At 40.1% G+C, this 20,491-nt stretch overlaps 1 protein-coding gene across 3 annotated transcripts in view; it reads right to left on the bottom strand.

The window, feature by feature from the left end:
- Positions 1-20,491, bottom strand: part of MYRIP (myosin VIIA and Rab interacting protein) — a 396,401-nt gene that overhangs the window by 358,031 nt on the left and 17,879 nt on the right. For 2 of the 3 annotated variants that reach the window (XM_090050365.1, XM_090050364.1), the window contains exon 2: positions 20,156-20,303. In XM_090050365.1, coding sequence (XP_089906491.1) covers positions 20,156-20,265 — 110 coding nt within the window. In that variant the 5' untranslated portion in view covers positions 20,266-20,303. Of the gene's footprint in view, positions 1-20,155; positions 20,304-20,491 lie in introns of those variants that run through there. The other variant, XM_090050366.1, reaches the window with a different exon arrangement.

The following is a 20,491-nucleotide window of genomic DNA, read 5'->3' as shown; positions in this document are numbered from 1 at the left end:
GTCCTGGTGGATATTACATTTATTGCATGATTAAGGCATTATTTGTATGGTGACCTGTAACATGATACATGCAGAACATCTTAGTGTTAGGTTTGTATCACATTTTAGTTTGAATGCTAAAGCTGTGCCATGCAGCCCAATGCCAAGCTGCACAGTCTAGATTTAAACTTGCTGACCTGGAGGGAACCGGCCTTACTTTAAATGTCCCAGCACATGGAAAGGCCGGATCCCTCCACGCTGACAAGCTTAAAGCTAACCAGGCATCAGGGACTCATCACTAATGCCAGGCTGTGCAATGGCTTCAAAGGTCCTGGCTGCACAGTGGAATCTGAGGAATTTTACCAAGCGCACATCCTGCCATGCGAGATCCTAAATATCTGCTAGGGGCCTTAGCAACTTATTCTTGTTATTCAGAAAGAAAGGCAATAGAAGAAACCGAGTTCAGGCCTTGACTTCCAAATATTCTAACCACTATATTACTACTACTAACTAAAAGTAAGGTATCCTTTATGACTGAGAAAACATCTACTTGTTCACATATGATACACCTATGGATTGCTTATTCAGGTTAACACTGTGCAACTTGCTTATCAGCATTTCTAATGCACAAGTCACTATAATACACAGGCACCACATACAACAGATTTTTAAAGGTTCATTTCCTTCAAAAGGACAATGTTATTTAATCATTTTCTTATTTTTTCACATGATCCTAAATTCTCAAACTCATTATCTGCTCAAAGTTGATGCTAATAGGCCATTCCATAGTTATCTTTGTAGACAAAATGCTTGCACAGTTGTTGTTTCACTGTAAAGATTTGTAGTAAGAAATTCCATAGCTAAGGGTCATCCACAAGAACGTTCAGCCTCAGAATGCTAATAGTTCCATTTTGCCTCCACAGCAGGCCGAAGATAGGGTAGATATGCACCTTAAAGACCAACTAAATCAGAGATGCATAAGCTTTCTTAAGTAACAGATTACTTATATGAGAAATGACCTGATGCACCAGAAAAGAGGAGTCTTTTCAGAAGGCTTGACACTGACATCAAACTGTTAATGCAACCGACTCAAATAGGAATTGATTGCTTTTGACAATCCTATCCACTACACTTAGACAAGTTTCTGCTTGTAGCTATTAGGAGCCAAAAAGCCCATTCTTCTGAAGTTGGCACTAGTGTTGATTTGATTAAAGGGATTGCTGAATCTCTTTTAAACTTTGTCTGATGACAGAAAAGACTTTGCTTTGGGCTGCTTGGAAATGCCTCCTCAATTAACTAAAAACCAAATAATTTTAAAGCAGCATTTGACTTTAGATTCTTTACAACCAGTGAAATACTTCTGGAGACTCTAGGACTGTGCAACTGCTGTTGTGTTCTTTCTGTACTTCATTTTAAAGAGAATGTAGGCCAAGAAGATTCTCAGCTCAACCTACCACTACAAGGTACTTCATTTTTTTAATGCTGCTGTCCGTTCTGAATTCACTTCTATGTGAAATAAATGAAAATAAAAACCAATCTTGAAGCAAATGGCTAATTAAGGAAGTGCAAAGAACTAACAGGGCATCTCATCCTACACTAACCATAGGCTTTCTACACATGCAAAAGTAACAGAAATCAGACAGTCCCCAGGCCAGGCCTGGCTGCAGAAATCTTTATCACACTGCCCATCTTAAGAGTTTTTTTCTGCAAGCCATTTTACCATATTAACTCTAAATATCTTGTCTCTGAGCAACTTTAACACTTGGGGACTAAAAGCTAGCTCTTCAGATTGGGAGACTGATGTCTCTGGGACACTTGAATCTGGCCCATTTTAAAAAGGAAGAGGAACCAGAAGGAAATGTGTTGGTTACCAAGTTAGCTTATTCCTGAGGCTATCTTCCAGCTTCCTCACCCACACAGGAATTTTTGAGACATATTTGTCAGTTGAGCTGTGCTTACTTGAAGAGTATATAACACTGTAAAGAAGCCTCTCAGGAAAAGGAATGAAAATCCAGACACTGACAAAAAAAATTCAGACTGCTTGTTGTTGCAGTTTGTCACCTTTTGATAAGTAGACAAATGTACCAGGGAGCTTGGTGCTCTTCCCGCTTTAAGGGAAGGCAGGCTACAGGAAAAGCAGGCTGCAGATGAAGCAGACAGCAATCAAGGGAGCCACATGATCCAAAAGGGGCTGGGACTGCAGGATATAAGCCTAGGGCCTGAGCTGGGCAGGCATCTGACCTGGAAGCCATGGAGAGAAGAGCTGCAGCAAGGCTCCTGACTAACCTCTAAGCTCAAGCAGGTAAGACCTGTCATTTAGGAATAGAGAATGCATGGGTGTTAGGGGCCAAGGCCAAGGAGAAGGGCCATGGCTGCAGAGTGAGGAGAGCAGGCAGGGCTTGCAAACCCATAGCCAGCAAAGAAGAAGTAGGGCCAGTAGGCCCATAGCCCACTGGGGGCGAGAACCAGCAGGGCCAGGGGGCCCATAGTCCACAGGGGGCAAAAACCAGCAGGGCCAGGGGGCCCATAGCCCGCCAGGGGCGAGAACCAGCAGGGCCAGGGGGCCCATAGCCCTCAGTGGGGTGGAATCTGTTGGAGGTAATGAGGCCTGAGCCCAGGACGGGGAAAAATGCAAGCCTAGGAGGCCCAAGGCCAGGAGGGGTTAAGATTGTCCAGTCCAGTCAATCTCTCATCCATGGGCCCTCAGGCCTAGTGTCAACTCCAGTCAATGTGGGCCTCTAAACCTGGAATGGTCTCTGTCACTGTTGGAGCTTCCAGCCCCAGTGGAAGGGTATATAGCCCAAAGAAATTAAAAGACAAGGACTGAGGGGAGATTCAATGGGCATCCTAGCCACCCCTGGGGTGGGACTGCATTACACAAGGCACCCAGCCTGGACTGAAGGATGTAAATGAGTTCTTTTTTGTACTTAAATTCACTATCATTCTTATACAGAGGCTTGCAGTATAATAGTGAAAGCATAGTTTTCAAAAATGTCTCTGAATAGGCAGTGGTTTTGTTTTATTGTAGATAATGAAGGACAGCTGTCAAGAAAGTGAATGACTGCAATGGGAGGAAGGAAATATGGCAAGTTAAAATAATAACTGAAAGGGTTTTTTTAAATATCTGAACAATGACCTATACTTAAATATTGACATCACTGTCTAATGCAGTAAATGCAACCTATATTTAAATGTGGACATTACCTCTAAGGCACTAAATGCAACAACTAATTATCATGAAAAAACCCCACTATGCAATATACAAGTTGCACTCATGTCTTTAAAGTGACATTCTCCAGGACTTCACAAGAACTATAGCTTCAGAGTTTATCAGATTTATCTAATTTTCTGTAATGCACTCATGGGCTTAACATACATGTGAAGAAAAGTTATCAAAAAATGAAGTTGCTGTTTGTACTCCTGCTGTCAGTCAGATATTGATTCAAAGCCAGTTTCATTCTCTTTATTTAATCAAAATAATGAAATAGTTCATAGGTGGCTGTAGGATTACATCTACTCGACTGACAGGATAGATGTAATCACAGCAAGAAAGCTTCTTAATCACTCCTGATTAATTGCATCTGTAATATCTGAAATGGGCTTTCTGGAATTATGAAACATTCTCTTACATAAGAAACTACTGTTTTTGCAATGGGGTGTTGTTTTTTTTGTTTCATTTATTTATTTATTTATTTAATAAGAGAAACATACTAACATCTAATGCTTCCTGATTCAAGTTTCTCATTCAGATACAAATGTGGGGGTGTATGGCAATCAGCAGGGATCCTGGGTTTCTCTTATTTAAACAAATCCCCAATTTTTGGTTAAAAAAGTAACCCCAAATCCACATTTTTCTGTGATTAAAATGAAACACCACTAATAAAGCCAGAAATATATAGTCATGTTTCATTTTAATCACTGGAAGATTTGGATTTGAAGGTACTTTTTACCAAAAATTAGGGATTTTTTTAAATCAGAGAAAACCAGGATTCCTAGTGATCAGGCAGAGCAGGTGGAAGTTAATGTGCTTCCTCCCTGACTTCCCTCCTGATTCACTCAGAAGGCTTGAATGTACAGGGGAAGGTTAGCTTTACCTGATATGGGATACGTTCTTTCCCCTTCTTTCTGGTGAAAGCCAATGAAGAATTTTCCAGCTGTTTGTTTATGATGCAGTAGGAAGTACACCCTGGTAACAATCATGGAGTAGGCCATGGTCACCCAGATGCATTAACACACAACCACTACCATCCTCATGTACACATCTTGACATTTAAGCAACCTTGTACATAACTGACTAGTTTCCCACCTTCCCACTTGCCCTAATGTAACACCAAGGAGGACCAGGCTGTCTGTATTTGAATTCACTGGTCATATCCATTTCCACCTAAAGATTGTCCTCATAGATCTTTATCAAAAATGGGAAAAAAAAGGAACTGTGGGGACAGTATTCCATACTTTTCTTTATGGAGCCTGGACATTGGGCATTTTCTGCATTCTAGTTTTTAATAAACAAGGCAAAGAAATGTTTGAGTCATGCTGTCTCTAGCTACATGCAATACAAATTGGAACTATCATAAGAGGCAAGGTATTAAAGCAATGAAAAGAGAGCCAATGAAATATCCTGTTGACCTATACTGTAATTCATTTCCATTGAAAAGGACAATCTATTAAAATAATTTGACGATGTAACAATCCATTGTTTAGTATACACAAACACATTTGGGGTTTGTAAAATCTTAGATGCACAAATGAACAGTAACTATAAAAGGGCAAGTAGACCAACTCGTTTTATGAAATATCTTGCAAGATCATAATCATCATCCTCACGCTGTGGTCAGCCCACTGGTTTGTCTGTGTCAAAGCAAACTTTGCCCCTGTTTAATACAGCAGTTAAATTTTAGATAAGTTTAACTAAAGCAAGCTCTGCTTTAAAAAAAGATCAACTGGTAATTGCAATTTCTTCTTATTCTGGACAACTGAGTACAAACACAAATTTTACACGTGCAGTTTAGGCCAATGAGTCTCTTAATTATTTTTTAGACTCAAGGCACTCCACATTAGACTCAAGGTACCGCTCAAAAAATGCCATTTCCCATAGGTTTCACTTGTTGCTTGACTAAAGAAAAATAATATAGCAATTTTTCTGTTGCGAAGAACTCAGAAAGATCACCCCAGATCAGAAATGTTTTTGACTCTCTAGCTGTGATTCTCAGTCTTTTTAAGCTTGACACACACCCTGACAGGCTTGAGACATCCCTTAGAAAATGCCAGCTCTCAAATGGAAAAAGCCAGTTTTCATATTTTTTTCACTATATAAAAATAATAGAACAATTGTTCTTTTACAAAGTACCCAAAGACCAGGGCAGGGGTTAATATTTTTAACACTATGGATTCCTATTTGAAATCTCCAAGTTTACCTTGTGAATTATGTTAGCAATGTTAGGTATGTAAACATTGCATGGCACCCTTGAAAGGATCTCAAGGCACCTCAGCAATGGGCACTTTAGTTGCAGCGGTAGCACTTTAGTTGCAGCGGTAGCCTTCCAAGTATTCAAAGTTCATACTGAATTTATGTTATTATAGCTTCCACCATCTATCTGCCTTACTGAATGCATTATTAGCAGTCTTCTCCTTGGCATATTACTCATATCTCAGGTTCTACATTTTCCTGTTCTGGACTTTTTCGCAGTTTTTAATAATTCTCCTCCATCTGCCTTTCTGTAGTTTTCATAATACCACCCTCCAACTACTCTCATTGCTTGTTCAGTATCTCCTTTGTCGGTTTCCCCTTGTAGCAGGGCACTAGGGTGCCTGCTACTGGATAACAGGAATATGGGCGCAGCTGCCACTCACTAGGGCAGCACAGGTGGGGGGTTGCTAAGGCAACTGATTGGGTCAGCTGACCAGAAGGGGGCAGGGCCTGGCCTTTATAGACAGAGAAGGCTGAGGCCAGAGTTAGTTCCCCTCTGGCAGCCTGAGAAGCAGGAACTCTGCTGGAGCAAGTAGAGCTCTGCAGGTACAGTAAGGAAGCCGGATGGCTCGAGCGGTGTTGACATGATGGTGCGGGTGGAGCGGACCCTGACAGTATGGACGAGGGATAGCCAGGTTGGCTTAAGATTTTATGTTATTGCCAGGGGCTTTGTATTTTTGGTTTTGTTGTTACACTGGAGGACCGGGTGAGGCTGTAGGGGTGGAGGAGGCCTCATTAGGAGCTCCCTAGTAAGGGGGGGTGTTCCTAGCACTGCAGAGGGTGCTGTGTTTTGGGGTGTCCTGGCCCCAATGTGGGCGGTGGCAGAAGCCCCAGTGGGGCATAGGCCTGAGTAGGTGGGTCTGGGGGCCAGGTAAGGCTGAGGCTGCCTGAGCCCCAATTTGGAGAAGCCAGGTGGGCATAAGACCCAGGAAAGGGGTCTGGGACCAGGTAAGGCTAAGGCCGCCTGAGCCCCATTGCGAGCAAGGCCCCAGTGCAGGTGATAAAGTGCGAGAGGCGTGAGCAAGGCCCCAGTGCAGGTGGCAAAGCACGAGAGGTGCCGGGGCCTTGCCTTTATACCACCGCCAGAGCAGGCGGTGGTATAAAGGCAAGGCCCTGGTGCGGGCTATGAGAGCCTGGGAGATAGGCCTTGGTGCGGCGAGGGCTGTGAGAGAGGCGAAGGGGGGTGCCCGTGAGGGCGCAGTTGGGCAATTGAATGGAGCCCCGGTATAGCAAGATAGGCACCGTGTCAAAGCAGATATAAAAGGCACTTCCCCTAAACACTTAAAACATCAAAGATGTGGCGGGCGAGATTGGTGAGGGTGCATTTGACACCGGCTTGACATGGTAGCCAGGGGGCACTAGGGGAGATCATGACATGCCTAGGTCATCCCTGCCACACCCCTGCTTCACATATTGACATGATTTAGCTATACTTGTATCCCAATATAATGTGAATTATTTATAGGATAAAGGGGAGGAGGAGGAGCTTCAATGGAAATAACTTGTCTTAAATAGGAAACTAGATTATCATTGAAGAATTGGGAACAAGCAACCTGTTATGCTGAAAGTTAAATAATCTTTATAAAAGTTGACTGGATGTAACCTATGAATTATTTTTTAACTGATTGCTTACTCCTTCAATTTATACAATATCTTACCTTAGGCTACATAGCCCCTGTCCATCAACAAAGACCTTATTCTAATCTTAGCTAGACAAACAAATGTATAGTAGCTGCAAAGAGGACATTCCAGAGTATAATACAATGCCAATCCATTCCAAAAGCATTATTTACTTTAATTTCCTGTGTCTGAAATTGCTCATAGGAGGCAGAAAGTCATGAACTTAAGACTGAATCTGGAAATGTACATGTTATCCAGAGCTTCTCCATAAATCTGCCTTTAACTGAAAATGAAAAAAATAATTTAAACAATGATTTTTCAGTGTTTCAACACAACTTCTTGGAAAAGCTATTAAGTAAAATGTTGCCATTTCTAAAAATTTTTTACTTTTCCTCCAGCTGAAATAATTTCAGCTAAATTCAACTTCGACCTCATTTGGCCTTACCTTCCTGTGGAATCTTTGCAAAACAGATAGAAATCTGGCTTAAGCATTGCCATTTTGATTTGGCAAAAACTACATGAAGAGCAAACCAGTGGAGAAGTACCCTAAATACAATCTTTAAATAAATAAGCAAGCAAGCAGATTCTAACCACTAATTCACACTTAATTTTTCTCTTTGAATTAAATTAATTGATGTCAGGGAATTCAACTATACATCAACCTTACTTTAATATTATTTTTTTAAAATATATTTGTGTAGTCTTTTTTTTTTAAAGTTCTTGCATATGGGAAGGAAGAGCAGAACATGATTAGTAGGGCTGTGCAAAGCTTCAATCCCCGATTGGATTCAGCCTGATTTGGTGGCCAAATCTCGTAATCCAAATCGAATCGGAGGACCCTCTAATCTCTCTGAATTGAATCGGAACCCTCCAAATCAATTCAGAGCTTTAAATGTTTTTTCTACATACCTCTAGGTAGCAGGCGGCTTGTGAATGCTGCGATGCTGGGGTGCATGGAGCATCCCACAGGAGCGTGGGTCGACCAGAGAGACTGCTTGCCCCTCCCCCCCCGCACCCCTCTGGCTCAGCGACTGGTGCCTCCTGGGTCTGGGGGGGCACCTGGGGTCCCTTCACAACCAATCAGACCCCCCAGCATGTTCCCCAGGTTAGCCACCGAGCACATGGCCCTTCCCCCTCCACGCTCTTCTTGGGATGCTCCATCTGCCCCAGCACCACAGCATTTACAAGCTGCACCTGGTACCTCAAGGCACATAGAAAAAACATTTAAAGCTGTCTATGTCCAAATTGCTGATTCTCTGAATCAGAATCAAATCTTCAGATTCAGCCAAACTGAATCAGGGATAGTGATCTGAAATCACTGTCCCTGATTCAGGCCAAATCTGAATCGAACAGGGCCCGTGTTGCACACCTCTAATGACTAGCCCCTTCTGGAAGCACAATAGCTAATTGCAGAGGTGGCCAACCCATGACATGCATGCCACAAGAAGCTTGTGTGTATGGCATGTGGCAGAATGGAAAAGGTACAGAGAACACGGCAACAGATAGGACAGGGAGCTGACAACAGAGCAACATATCGGGGTGGGAATGGGTATCAGAGTGGCACTTGAAGAGGGTGCCAGACTTACCTGTTTGGCATGTCTGCCAAAAAGGTTGGCCACCACTAGCTTATTACATAAATGCTTACTTTAAAGCTTGTAAAAAGGTGTATTGTTAGTAAGTCAAATCTGTAGAAAACCCTTACTTTAATTGTCAAGGTACATTTGAAATTGACAAACTTTAAAAGGCTGAATAGTGACTGATATTATTTTTTTTTCCAGAAATGAGCACATTTAGGATATGGAGCTGTATAATTCCAGACAAGTCCAGGAACAGATCAATGCAACCAAAGGTAAATCTATAATATTTATCATGTTGCTATAGAAACTCCAAGTAAGATCATTTCCTTCTGGGACCAAAAATCACATTTTAAATACACTACTATACTACCAACACAATTAGCTTTGTCAGACATTTATAATCTAGCTATTGCTGTAATTAAATACATTTAAAATACCCAGTTCCTGAAAATTATTAGCAATGTAATTCACTTACAATATTATGTTTTTAAGTGATATTTGTTTACAAGCTTCACTGAAATTTATGGAACTCATGAATAGTAAAAAATATCAACATAAAAAGAAAGATACCAAGACACAGTAGATTTAAGCCATGACTACATGGCAGCTATAAGTCAGCTAGTTACATGATGGTGATCCTCCAAACTATTTACAGCCATATTCCTTCAACAGCCTAGCAATTAAACCCAAGAATTAACAAACTTCACAGCTACAGAAACAATACTAAGTCCCATTTACAACTTTTAATCAGTTTCCATGGCATCCAGGAACAGCTGAGTTTTGGCCTAGTTAATCCCCATGTTGCTATATTTATGTCTAAAAATATTGCCTGTGTAGCTTTTTAGATTCCTGAGACTGAAGAGAGCCCAGGAGCTGCCTCTGGCTTTGCATTCTAATCATACCTTCAGTGCGCTGATCTCCTATCTAGCCTCACCCCCGACATACGAGATCCTACTGCCTTACTGAGACTTGTGCTGCTGTCCTCAGACAGTTACATAAGCATGTTTCCAGCCTTGTAGATGCTGTAATTTAGAGTCTTCAGATACTTAATTCAGAACAAATATTTGTGGATACTTCTCCCCATATTTCTAACACACTTACTTTTTATTTTAGATGGCATAAGAGGCATACTATTCAGGACAAAAACACCAATATACCACACATCTTGTCTATTCCTTAGTTTATTCACCATTCTTGATTATCCTTTGGTGTTATGAATTTTCTTCCAGTAAGGAGGTAAACAGGAAACAGACAGCAGACAAACCCCACATTCAAAATGGAGTTTATAATATGATACGAAGATGCATACAGGTAAATTTGAATCTCAAGAGGAATCCATCCCTTGTCCATAGACATATTTCTCAAATCATCACAACAGAGTTGTTTTACATAAATAAAAACATAGACTTGTCTTGGTATTAGAGAGGTTTCTAATAAATAGGTGTTGATATTTGAATACTGACTAAAGATTTAGTCAAAATGGTTATGGTCAGCTTCCTAGGTTTTCTTTATCAAAATTCAAGAGCAAGTATTTTTTCCCAAAGGGCACTTTAGATTTAAGAGCTACAAAAACTTCATTCATTCTGAACAAATTCATCAGAGATTGATTCTCTGAGTCTTTACTAAAGGCAGTATTCTTTTAACACAGAACATGAGTATTACCCCTGCAAGTCAAGTTATCAAGGTCACACTCCATACATAAGATGCTCAGGATTAAATATTGTTTTTATATTATAGCTATTCATTATAACTATTTTTCATTCTTATGTATTAAGAATAATAGTCAGTTTGCACAAGGGAAACTGATAACCCACAAAAAAAGAAAATACCAAATTACCTCAGATCTTACAGTAAGCTTCCTAAATCGCTGAAGCAGGAGAGTGCTTCTTAAATTTTATTATATGCAGATACATCATGTAAATCTTAGGTACATCTTAATATTGCCCCTGTTACTATAAATGAACACTCTAATAACTGAAGCAAGATCTCCTGAGTCCTAAACTAGTACTCTAGGGCTGTATGCCAACATTCATTTCTACCAGTAGAAAATTTCTACCACTAAAAATGATTTTGGGAGAAGGAGCAGTACAGAAATTTTTAGTCTGCAACTGTTCTCTGCTCCTTGAGCCTTACCAAGATTGGGGTGACCCTGGGCTAGGAAAAGTGTGGGCTGCTCCAGTCCTACCATGCCTAGGGTAAAGCCCCCATTACACTCTTTTCACTCCAGGGACTCCACTGTGAGAAGCGGGTAGGAAGCTTCCAGTGCTGCTGCTCTGATCTGCTCAAGGTGCCAAGGAGTCAAGCCAATGGAGCAGAGGGGCAAAGCTCCTGTCCACTTCTCAAACCAGGGAACCCAGTGCATGAAGAGACAACAGAGGAGCAGTGGTGACTGCTCCTCTCATCCTCTCAAAGTCTCTATGGGAGGGGCTGAAGTAACACAGTCTTGCAAAGGCATGGAAGTCTTTCTCTGTAGCTCCACTCCTGGCTCCCAGAAGGAGTTAAGTCACAAGAATGGATGCAGATGTTCATTCTCCTGGGAAAAACTTTTCTCTGGTTGGAGCTGGGTTATTTTTCTCCCATAACCACCGTTTTTGGTCCTGGAGAAACTACACAGACAATTGTACACATGTGATTTCTACTAAGAGAATGTTGGTTCTGAAATTACAGTTGTGAAGGAACTGAAAACAGAACATTACCCCTAAAAAGACAGCTTGAGCCCTTCAATACTAAAATGAACTGCAGAACCACCATGCAGAATTTGCCCCTATTGTTTGAAGGTCATATCATATGTGTCAACACAGCACAGCCATGAAGGCTAGAAAGACAATTAGGCATCTGATTATGCTGAAAATTACATTTGCCAATGGTATTTACTCTTGTATACATCCTATTGAAAAAAGTAATACAGTTGCACATGTCATGGCATTCCCAGTTACATGTATAATTGCTAGCTTTACTCATACAATCTTGTCTATAGTCTGTAGAACTTAAATCTGAGAGTGTGTCATTTTATTTTAAATATAAGTTGGCATGGAAATCTGCACAGGTACATTTAATCTCCTAGGGGCAAACTACAGGGAGCACAGATATCTGTACACTGACCTACGTGGGAATCTGCAGCACAGACATACCATCTGGGTCTTCTGAAAAAATCACAACCACCTCCCTTTTATTCAAGTAGCTCAGTGTGCTTCCTGCAATATTGAGTCATCAACATCTGCATACTGCTTTTCCATCAGGTTTAACACCTACTTATAGGACAGGTTGTTCAAGATGCACACCTAATGCAGTATGAGGGAAGGAAGAAGAATGCAAACTAGTATGTAAACAGACTGGTGTTGTGTGGGTGTGTTAATGTCATCAATGAAACATCTACTTCCTTGTCTAATCCCAAACATGGCATTATTTGACAGCAAGCAGCTCCCTTTTAGATCAGCATATCCTGAGATTAATGCCAAATAACAATTTTTAAAAGCACTTTAAAGTATAACCTCACTGACTCTGCAGACAAAACAACCATTAGCTCTCCATCTCTTATGCAGAATTCACCCAGAACACCAACCATTTTTGACAAGAAATTTCAGCCAGAGAGAACCCTGAGGGGATTTTAGTTAAAATATTAAACTTTATTGTTAGACAGGGCTATAAAACAGTGGCATAAAGTGATACATTTATCATGCAGAAGAAATTACTGACTACTAATAATCTTATTCTTCTAACATGTATGCAAGTGTTTTTAGGAGTTGCACAAAAGGTTTTCTTGTGTATTAGAAACCAATCTAACAGCATCTGTGGCAGCAATATTGGAGGAGCAGGGCCTTGCTAACTGCAGTTCCAGGAAACAATGTCCTATAGTTTTTTATGGTATTGTTTCAACCTTTTGTTTTGCCTTTTTACTTCAATTTATAAAAGGGGATAATTATACTTACCTGTTTCACAAGGGTGTTGCAAGGATTGCATTTGGTAAGTGTATAATAGTTATGATGAATTATGCACTACACTGAAAAAAATTCAAATGGAAAAACGTTAAGTATCTGACAATATGTTACAGCCTTGCACTGATAAATTACGGGGCAGTGCTGTCTCATGAGCAGCACAGCACCAAGAAGCATCCTGCTTCAGAGTAGGAAAATGCCTCACTGCTCACTCCAGAATGTAGGGAGAGCACATCTGCCATTACATGCTCTCACAGAATTCCAGTGTTGGTCCTGGTCTCAGAGCTAGTATATAAAAATGAGGATTGGGTGAGGAATAGCTATGTTTCTGTTTCTTCTCCTTTCTTTGCTCCTCCAGAAAAGTTAGTGTGTGTGTGCACACACGTGTGCCGGGGGGAGAAAGAGTGAGCGCACTCCTGCCCCACTTTACTGTATTTACTGAAATACAAGACAAGGTTCCCCTCCCTTCCCAATCAGGATAGGGAAAAGCCCCTCATCTTGTAATCGAATTTCAAGGAAATCCCACTGAATCACAGAATCAAAGAATTTGGGTTAAAAGGGACCTCAGGAGGTCATCTAGTCCAACTCCCAGCTCAAAGCAGGACCAGCCCCAACTAGGTCACCCCAGCCAAAGCTTTGTTTAGTCAGGTCTTAAAAACCCTCTATGGATGGAGATTCTACAACCTCTCTGGGTAACCTGCTCCAGTGCTTTTACTACCCTCATAGTGAGAGAGGTTTTTTTCCATAGTATCTATCCTAAATTTCCCTTGCTGCGACTTCAGACCGTTGCTGCTTGTTCTGTTATCTGCCAGCACTAAGAACAGGCCAACTCCATCCTCTTTGGAACCCCCCTTCAAGTAGTTGAAGGCTACTATTAAATCCTCTCTCAGTTGTCTCTTCTCCAAGTTAAATAAACCCAGTTCCCTTAGCCACTCCTCATAAAGCATGTGTAAACAAAGGTTAAAAGGAATTGCTTTCATCTGCAAGATCTACTGTGACACCTACTGTATCTATGCTGTAGCCTACTGTAATACAAAAAAACAAAGTGGAATTCATTTTTTTTTTTTAAACTTGCCTTTTATGATCCAGGTTATGCCCAAGTCCTGTATGATGCCCAATAGCAAGGGACCAAGCATGATTAGACAACACTGATTAAAAATGCCTGCATGTCCCTACAGGAGTGGCTAGCTCACTTGCCACCATATTTTCAGTTATACTTGTCCCTGAGTATCTAGGGTAAAGCAGCTAAAGCATACCCAGCTCTGCTGCCATCTAACACTGGACTACAGTACCAGCATACCTACTGTAATTTCACAGCACCCATCCACTTCACTGCAAAACTGCACTAGAAGACTTGGAACTGCAGGGCAAATTTTCTCTTATAACCACTTTCATACAGACAAATTTAATCAAGCTGGGAAAAATCTATTCCATGGATTGCAATGCTAGCACAGCATAGAAACTTGGAAATCCACAGCCTGATTCTCATTTACATATTGGCAGTATAAATGGATATGCTGCCAATCCAAGTCAGACTCATTTCCTTGTAAGCTCTCCTGGACATACCTGGAAAAACAGTACACAAGAAAATGGTAAACACTTAGCCTCCCAAATGGGCTCCTCACTGCTAAGACTGCTAAAGCTGCACTTGTTTTAAATCAAGAAGAGAAAAGTGCTGAAAAGTCCTACTGGAAGTACACTCTGACAACCCTTTTCTGGGTAAGTCACTTAAAACAGTGGGTCTCACACTGTAGTCTGATGGCAATGGTGCTCTGTAGAGCTCCTATCACAGATGTGAAGTATACACAACTGAAACAAGAGTGGGTCCCAGCATACTACCAAGTTATAATTGGTCATGCAGTAGACTGCAAGCAGAGTAGTGTCGTATTGCCAGAGATAACTGGTATGCCTATTCGGACTAATCAGCACAAAATGAAGCCACCCTATTAAAAAAGCTTCTTAGATACTATTTCAACCGTGATAACATTGGAACAATAAAATAAGGAGGCTATCAAAATGAAATAAAACCCCAAATACACACTGCCAACACAAGATAATAGAATCCATACTGTGAAGAGACTGACAGAAATTAGAGCTGTAAAAACAGGCAAAGGCAAGATATTAGCTATGATGATTAAATATCAAGTTTTATACCTGGAATGAAGAAAGAAACTGTCCAGACACAAAGAAAGTTGACATAACCTTTCAGCCACACTCATCACTGAGTGCAATTATTTTTATCTGATCACCTTACCAGGCAAGTGATAATTATGCCATTTTTTCATTTAACCAATCACAGAAATTTCCTTGGGAAAGGTGTGGCAACAAAACTGGGAATTGAAGAGAGGGGCTGATATCTAGTTCTGTCTCACTTTCAAGAATCGCTAACTCTGTTCTTACTGCAGGAAGCTAAAAGACAGCATTGCAACAACAAATACAAAAGACAGTTAAGAAGCTACAGTGAAAATAGACAACATTTAAAGCTTACATAGTTCACTTTTAAAAGATGACAAAGTTACAATATTGACAAAAAAAATTAACCTATATGCAAATTACTTTGATAAATAAAAAGGAACAATTCCAGGCAGACTCTTGACAACTTCATTTTGTACAACACTGTTACATTCCAAATGACACTAATGTAAGGTTTCCCAGTAACTAAACTACTACCCTATTTTATATGTAGATCACATACTTAGGAAAAACGGTATGAAACTCATATGCTTTTCTGAGATACAGCACTTTCATTAGCTTTAATAAATCTAACTACCCAGCCAAAATGTTAAATCTGACAGCCAGATATTTCTTTCTTTTTTCTTTTGTTTTAAGCTATAGGGGGAAATGAACCAACACAAAATATATGAAAAGACTTCATGCAAGTTAGCGGCATATTAAGACTTAAAATTATGCTGTTCATTGCACCTTTTCTAACTGTAAGCAGAAGTATTTGTTGGGAGTGGATATAAACTTTCATGGTAGTTGTGTATTATTAACACTTGATTTTCTGCTGGCCAAGTGGATTTGAAACCAACCATTTTTACCTTTTTTAACTTGCATTCTGGTTAGGTGGTTTCCACTATATCAGTGCCTACTGCCTGTATTATCTTAAACTAGGGCCATCCAATGGGAGGCTGGTGGGCCACATCCAACCCACCAGGGGATAACATGTAACCCCTGGGATCCTGCCCAGGCACTATTGCTCCCATTTACTCCAGCTGCTCTGGCGGGAGTAGCTGGGGTCTCTGGAGCAAGACAGCACAGCAGGAGGCCTGGTGAGCTTGCTGCCCATGCACCAGTGGCAGGGAGGCTCGTGTGGAGGACTCACATTGCTTGCATAGCAGTAATGGCACAGTGGAGTGCGAATCACTCAGAGTTATTGCAGTGCAGAGGCTCACATAGCAGGGGGCTCATACAGCTCACATGGAGATGAGGCACCCATGCAGTCTGCAGCTCAGAACCTGTATGGCAAGCAGCCTACAGCCGCTCAGAAAACAGACAGCCTATTTTGGACAGATATTGATCTTTGTTCCCCTTCATAGTGATTAGCTTGTATCCCAAAGATTCCTGAAATGACATCTGAAGCATTTAAAATGCCTCTAAAGTGCTTCAAAGGGTAAGGTGGACAGATCAATCACAAGTAACCTTGAAGGAAACAACTATCTTGCCTTCACAGTCTGCTTTGCTCCCCACATGGTAGAGAAGTGAAACCACAAGTCACTGCACCCCAGTGGCTGGAGAGCACACTGTTATATGCAGCCATAATGATTTTGAAGCGCTCCATCCAGGGAGCTTCACCGCTGTCCAGAGCTGCACTTTGAAGTATTTCAGACGTTACATATATTCCTGTCCTCAGCCCTGCAAGTAATTACTACATTTCAGTAGAGAAATATAAGGTTCCCCATCGTACAAGCAAGCAATATTGACAACCTATTATAGGTAATGCAGTGCATGTGCAAACTTTAACATGTTGCTTTCAGTGAACAATGTTAAATCAATTGACCCCTTTTGATTTTCAGAACTGCCACTCAATTAGCAGGGCATTTCCAGTTATTAAAAGGTTTTTTTAAAATCAATTTCCTATCTAAGCTGTTGAATTCTGCAATCACATCAAGATTAAAACACCATCTGACAGGGCTAGCTTTTATTATAACAGCCTATACAACACATAGAAAATGTTAATTGATATTTCTAAATTGACAATATGCTGGTAGGTCTTGCCATTTAACAACTTAAAAAAAAAAAACCCAACGCAGAATCATAGTAATACAGAGATAGAAGGAACCCTGAAAAGCCAGCATGATAGGATCAAATATAAGCAAACCATTCCTAGTAGATATTTGCCTAACTTATTTGTAAAAACCATCAGTGGTAAAGATTCCACATCCTTCCTAGGTAATGTATTCCAGGGCTGGAGGAACAACATGAAGATCTTATCTACCTCTTTATAAGATGCCATTTCAAGTTGTTTCAGCAAAGCATATGTTTCAGTATATGTAGAACCAATTAATTTTAACATACTAAGCACTTCTTCCCAACTCTACATTCTGAAAAAAAATGTACAACTTTGTACATAACCTGTGTGAAAAAAATATTTAAAAGAATTATTTCAATAAACTGGTAAAATATGAAGTGAATCATTAGATAGCTTAAGTCTGGTATTAATTCATACTTACTGGATTTTTTTTTAAGTAATAATCTGTGGTACAAAAAACTGGCTTTATCAAGGCTGGTTGTTATGAACAGTACCCCATTCTCAAAAAAATGTATTTATGAATTCTTTGCAAAAGTATGAATTCTATGCCAAGAGAAAGAAACCTTGGTTAAACTAAACATGTGACCAGGTTAAGCCACCATGTGACCATATATGGAGTATGGGCAGACATTTAGTTTGTAATATTGCTCACCTTCTTAGGCCAATTTTCACAAGTAAATTACTTAAATGACTAACATTAACAAAACAAGTTTTATAGATAACTATGGCATAAACTCATACAGAGAAGGTTTCCTCAGTTAGGCTGGCTGGTATAATATGTGGTCTCTACTTGTAGCCAATGTTAAGCTGCATTTAGTTTTATCATTTTATATTTACATGAACTTTTTATTATTTTATATGAATGCATGTTTCTTTTCAGACAATAATGTTCACACCTAAGAGGGACAATGCCCAACTGGCTTTGGAAGAGTAGTCACCAAGAATTCACATCTATAACAATTATGTAAAGTAGCCCGCCAAAAGGTTGGGTGTATATCTGACCTCAGGCTCATCCACAAATAAAGAATGACAGTCTGTATCAGGTGTAACCAAGATGCAGCCCATGAGAGCATTCTGTGGAACCACACCATCCAGCCCGCACAGCTCCACAAGTCTGGCAACTGGGTGACAGTGCCAATTAATGCTGCTGCCTCTTGTCCTACCACCATGTTTACAGATCCATGGCAAGCTCTGTGGACAGACCCCATGACACTCATCCAGCCTTCAGACTAGGCCCTGCACTACTCACACCTGCAGGGTTGGATGAGTCAGGCAGCACTAGTCTACATCTCAAAAGGGAAAGGTATTAGTGGAGGATAGGGGGGTAGTCTTCTATCCAAACAGTCTCTGATTTGAAATAAGAGGCACTCTGTCTGATGTGGAATTAGTAATCTTTATGGTTGCAAGGATTTAACTTTGTCCTAGTTATAATGGATCAGGAAAGATACCTAACGTGGCAAATAGATACACATCTGGGGCAGGAAGTTATATACATGATATATGCTTCAATGAAAGTAGTCAGATGAGCAGGTAAGAATGAGTACTTAAGAAGCTGCTTTAGAAGTAAGTTTTGATCTAAGAATTTTTTGGACATGGAGATAATTTCATTAACGAAAAGGCTGACTAGGGTAAGTTAACAGGTTTGCTTGTAGAAAATCCTGACATGGACAGAGTGGTAGCAGCTGTAAAAGCGAGTATTGTGCTTGTAGTTTTGTAATTCATCTTCTCTGTATTTTAATATATGGTTACTGAATTTTAAAGTGTATCCTGTTTATGTAATAAATCTTGTTGCTATTTCTTATACATAACTGATTGTCTGTGGGAAGTGTGATTTCAAAGCAGCTGGCAAATGGGCCAGTCACTCCTGCGGGAGCCAGGACCTATAATTTCTTACACAAGCCAGACATAGGTATGATTTTTCAAGCTGGCAAAAACTACTGTATTAGAGCTGTCAAGACATGGGTGAGAGAGGTGAAGTTGAGACACCATAGTAAAGAGCTGGCCCCCATGACACATCTCAGCTTGTTTTCAGTAGTCAAGCAGCAAACTGCAAGGAGGTTTGGGGCTGAAAGACACCCCTAAAAGGGATGAGTGCACCCTGCTTGCATCACTATAACACACTGTAGCAACACAATGGTAAAATCAAACCAGAAGTCTGAGTATATAGATGGCAACAAGCTATCATAGAATCATCTCCCCGCACACTATGGTAAAGGAATTCCACAGAATTCTCCCTAGTCTTTATATTTTCTTTCATTAGGATATAGCTGCCCAAACTCAAGCAACCACTAGATACTTCCTTATTTCTCTTCTTGTTTACCCCTACATTCCCCACCCTGTAATCCCTCTCTTCATTTCTTGCCACTGTAACTTGAAGCAAGGAAGCGTACACAGCTGAAATATACTGGAGATTGGAATACATAGATAGAATCTTTCCTAGTTTATTTTCAATGCACTCAGATTATTTAGTAATGCATTTCTCCATGTTCCTGCTCTTCCAGAGTATTATTTCAGAAAAAAACAGCAGGAGAGAAATCCACAAGCAGTAAGGGATTTCTTTTTCATCATGCCTAATATATAGCCTGGGTTTAATGTCTTATTTAGGTAAAATTCCTGCTCTACTGACTCCAGTAAGATGCTGGAAGATAAAGACTAATTTCCATTTGTTGCACTAGGATTACAATGAGAGAATTTGTATGCAACAAGTATAAGCAGTTACTTAAGTCTCTCTCCTAGAGAATAAACAATAGTTTGGTTTTTTTTCTAGAAAAGCCGAAAGAAAACAGAACCACAGCAAAAGAAAACATTGTTGGAAACTATGAATAAACTTTTCAATCTACCAACTCAGGTTCCTGCTGTTACACTTGACTTTGGGGACAACAAAATTCCTGGGGATGCGACATAGAGCCTTGCACCCAGGATTGGCTTGATTTGCTTTCTTTTGGTTGCATTGTTTTTTTAAGGATTCTTTCAATGACTGAAAACAAAATCAACTTCAAGTGACCAAAGATTCTTCAATACAGAATATTGTTTAACTTGGTTTCTGTAGTTCAAAGCAAGGCACTGAATCTATTGAAACCCTATCGAAGTGATTTTAAAAAACTTTATTTAAAAAAAAGAAAACAATGATGATTATTTACCAAATAACTGAACAGAAATATGCATATTTACAGACTGAAATAAAGTGTTCTGTGCCAAACATATCCAGTTGTAAAATACATAAAACCCAGATGTGGAAGGGGCAAGACACTCCAGTTTGCTTGTTAAACATTTTGTTGCTATTCTAACAGGATAATCAAAATAAATAAAACAATAATCTAACCTCAGCCTTTCTTCTTCTTTCTTCCGAAGGCTGAAATCTCTTTGGACCACCTGAAGTACATGTTCTGCTTCCTCCTCAGTCAAGCCAGAAAGATCTAGTTTTCTCCCCATTGTTTCCTCTATCCTGGATATGAACAATTAAAAGATACCTGAAAGCATAAAAGGCAACAAAATACAGAGTGAACAACCTGAAAACACTGCATGACTTCAAAGACCTCACAGAATCAAACACACACCTAAAACACACAAATGTGTTTTTAACATCAGAGAAGAGTACCTCTCTGTATTTAGCTTATCGCAACATCTTTATGCCACTAAAAGAAATTTCTATAGTCTT

The sequence above is a fragment of the Crocodylus siamensis genome, chromosome 5 (assembly GCF_052110815.1).
Source record: "Crocodylus siamensis isolate JL-2025a chromosome 5, ASM5211081v1, whole genome shotgun sequence".
Taxonomy (NCBI): domain Eukaryota; kingdom Metazoa; phylum Chordata; order Crocodylia; family Crocodylidae; genus Crocodylus; species Crocodylus siamensis.
Note: the sequence above shows the minus strand (reverse complement) of the source record. Positions and strands in the feature narration are given on the sequence as shown.